General features: G+C 34.0%; 1 protein-coding gene across 5 annotated transcripts in view; it reads left to right on the forward strand.

Moving 5' to 3' along the window:
- The window catches only part of LOC112145154 (eukaryotic translation initiation factor 4B), a 15,984-nt gene extending 14,203 nt beyond the window's left edge, over window positions 1–1,781 (forward strand). For all 5 annotated transcript variants that reach the window (XM_024270228.2, XM_024270233.2, XM_024270230.2 and 2 more), the window contains one exon: window positions 1,339–1,781. In XM_024270228.2, coding sequence (XP_024125996.1) covers window positions 1,339–1,416 — 78 coding nt within the window. In that variant the 3' untranslated portion in view covers window positions 1,417–1,781. The remainder of the gene's footprint in view (window positions 1–1,338) is intronic.
- Window positions 1,782–3,196: the final 1,415 nt, after the last annotated feature.

Raw genomic sequence — 3,196 nt, forward strand, 5'->3', positions numbered from 1 at the left:
CGCGATATATCGCAATATCGATATTTTGGCACACCCCTAATATAAACCCCTTTTGTAATTGAGGCTAAACTTTATATTGATTATATTTGTATATTTTTCTTTCTTCTTTTTCTTTTTTTTTTGTTGGACCGGACGAAAAAAGAAGAGGACAAAAGAGGAGAATATTAGAGACAAGGGGTAAAGAAAAGAGGGGGAATAGGGGAGTTTGAGGATGATTGCAGAGGTGGTGGAGAGGGTACAAAACTGACCTCAAAAACGACATGTTTTAAAAAATTTTTACTAAACGGCATAATCATAATTAAAAGACCACTAAGAACACTTTAAAAATAAAGCGTTTCCTCGCTATAGTTCAGATTGTAAATTTTTTTTCTGTGCAGTTTTTCACGCCTTTTTATTTCTTCTCCCTTTACTGTGTCCTGATTGGCTGATGACCTTGTCAATCACTCCCTGTGTTGTCTGCTGCAGTGTAGCCAGATTTGGGCAGTTTGGGTGGTTTTGATTAACAATTTGGGGGCAAAATTTACTTTGTGCAGGTCATTTGGTCAGGTTTGAGTTCAGTTGGTGGTGTTTTGTTAGATTAACTTTTTAGGTGTTTTTTTGTTTTGTTTTTTCACTTATTTAATTAGTTTTTGGTTGGAAAACTGTGATTTTTACCTGGCAACGCCGGTCTGCTGTACAGAATGTTCTCAGTTTGCCAGAGTTGCATAAATCTTAAATCCAGTTTTCATTCTACAAAACTGGACTTAATTTTCCAGGAGGGTTTGAACTTTGAGAGTATGGGAGAGTATTAGGGCCTCGAAAAAAACAAACAAAAAAAACAAAAGTAATGTTACGAGTTTTTTTTCTCATAAATTTATGACTTTTTTCTCGAAAATTTACTAGTTTTTTCTCTTAAATTAACGACTTTAAATCTCGTAGATTTTCGAGTTCTTTCTCATAAATCAACAACTTTAAATAGGTTTATGAGATCAAAAGTCATAAATTTAGCCTATGACTTTTAAAGTCATAAATATACGACTTTATTCTCATAATTTAGCAGTTATGACTTTTTCCTCGCAAATTTACGAGATTTAAAGTTGTAATTTTACGAATATTTTTTTCTTAATGAAGTGGCCCTAATACTCCGTCGTATGAGAGAAAAAAGTGTTAAAAGTTTATATAGTGTGTAGTTTGGATTTTACAGCATTAAAACATTTATTTCTGATAAACGATGAAACACTGTAGTCAAAAGGAAGGTTGGAGTGAGGCATTAAAGTGTTACAAACATTTTAGTGCAGGTGAATTCTTTTAAAATATGTTTAGAACTAGATTTATAGTGTTTTTGTTTTTTCTCTGTAGAAATTCAGCTCTGCTAGCAAGTACGCTGCTTTGCTAATGGACGGAGACCAAGGAGACGACGCAGAAGACGTGGAGTAGAGAACCCGGCGAGAAAACAAACAAACCGCCTCATTGTCATTTTCTTCAAAAAGATAATGACAATTTTGGAAAAAATAAAAATAAAATAAAGAAAAAATGACCACACATAGTTTATTAAAAGACAGCTCCTCACACTCAAGTGGCTGGTGGGGAAATGCCACTTCCTCCCTCTTTTCCTCTCTCAAACCTGACCCCCCCGTCCCCCCCTCCTCCTCTGCTTTCTTCCCTGCCAACATCAGGACTTGTCAGTTCTAAAGAATAGCCACATACTGGACTTGTTTTAAATGGAAAAGAGGAGAAGCTGACTCATGGAAAATGGATGAAATTGAATTAATTGTAATAAATAAATGAAAAAAAGTGGGAAACTGAATTTGTGTTTTTGAACTATCTATTAACATACTGTAACTTTTCAACCGTTGGCATGATAATTCCAGTAGATTTTAAAGGAGAAAAGCGGCTCAGCCGCTTTTCTCCTTTAAAATCTACTGGAATTATCTTGCTAACGCTTAAAAATTTGCATTAAAAAACGTAAAAGAACATAAAGGGTTTACACTTCAAATTAAAAATGTAAAATATCTTATTTCAGAACATTGACAACAGTTTTTCTGTCTGTTTAGGTTAAGTTTAGTCCTCTGAACTTTAACCTTGTAGGTATTAGAAGAATGAAGCGTTGCATGATGGGGCTTCTGTGCACAACAACAAGGTGTATTTTTTTTAGCCTCTGGTGTGGTCTTTCGGGGCAGATGGTGTCCTCGGTGTTTCTCCAGCTGAGAGCGGCTGGACTCCTGCTGGCAGCTACTGAAGCTCCCACAGAGCCAGAAATGCCACACATGAGCGTGCCAACGCGCCGTTTGGGTCAAAATCAGAACTTCTTCATGAACGTTAGTGCAGTTGGAAACCAGAACTGTTGAGGTGTTGAAGGTGAGTCGAGGGAGTTTATGGCAAAACTATGAAGTAATAAAAAACAAATCGAGATCTAATTTTTTTTTTCCAGGTGTGCACTGCTGGACTAACCTGTCGGGTATCTCGTAGACGACCTTTTTGATCCACATTCAAGATTTTAATTCAATACCGGTTGTTAAAAATCGAAATTATGCAAAGAAAATAAGAGGACAAAGATAATATGAATCTTTCAAAAATCTTTTATTGCTGGGATGGACTGATGGCATGTTGAGTTTTTTTTCTTTTATTTGAAAGTCTACCTACAAATTGTTAAAGAATAAGAAAACATTTCAAAGCAAAGCAATTTGTTTCGCAAATAAAATTCCAAAGTGTTTTACAAAAAAAAATATAAGTAATATTAAAGAAGTGATCATGAAAATGTAAAGAAATTTTAAAAGAAACTGAATTTCAAGCTTAAAGTACACTGTAAAAAGTGAAACGGTGGATCAATTAAAAGTTTAGTAATTTGTTACACTTAAAATGATTAGTTTTCATTAAATGAAAATTCTGACTTGATGGTTTACTCAACTTTAAAATTTAAATTTGATTAAAACCTCATATTTTTAATGTAACAAGATACAGAGCTTTTGTTAATTGATCCAATGTTTCACTTTTTACAGTGTGTGTAAACTTATAAATAAAAACTAATGAAATGCAGATGAGAACCAGCGGGTCTTTAAATAAACTTAAACAGTTTATAATCTTTTTTTAGTTAACTCGTCCTATCCAGCAGCTGAGCAAACAAAAGAGCTGAAAGCCAGATTTGACTGTTTTTTAATCTTAATCATAAAGATTCAAACCCGTTTTCCTTAAAAATAACATCATGTGGTAAAATCCA

Source organism: Oryzias melastigma, linkage group LG5 (assembly GCF_002922805.2).
Source record: "Oryzias melastigma strain HK-1 linkage group LG5, ASM292280v2, whole genome shotgun sequence".
NCBI lineage: Eukaryota > Metazoa > Chordata > Actinopteri > Beloniformes > Adrianichthyidae > Oryzias > Oryzias melastigma.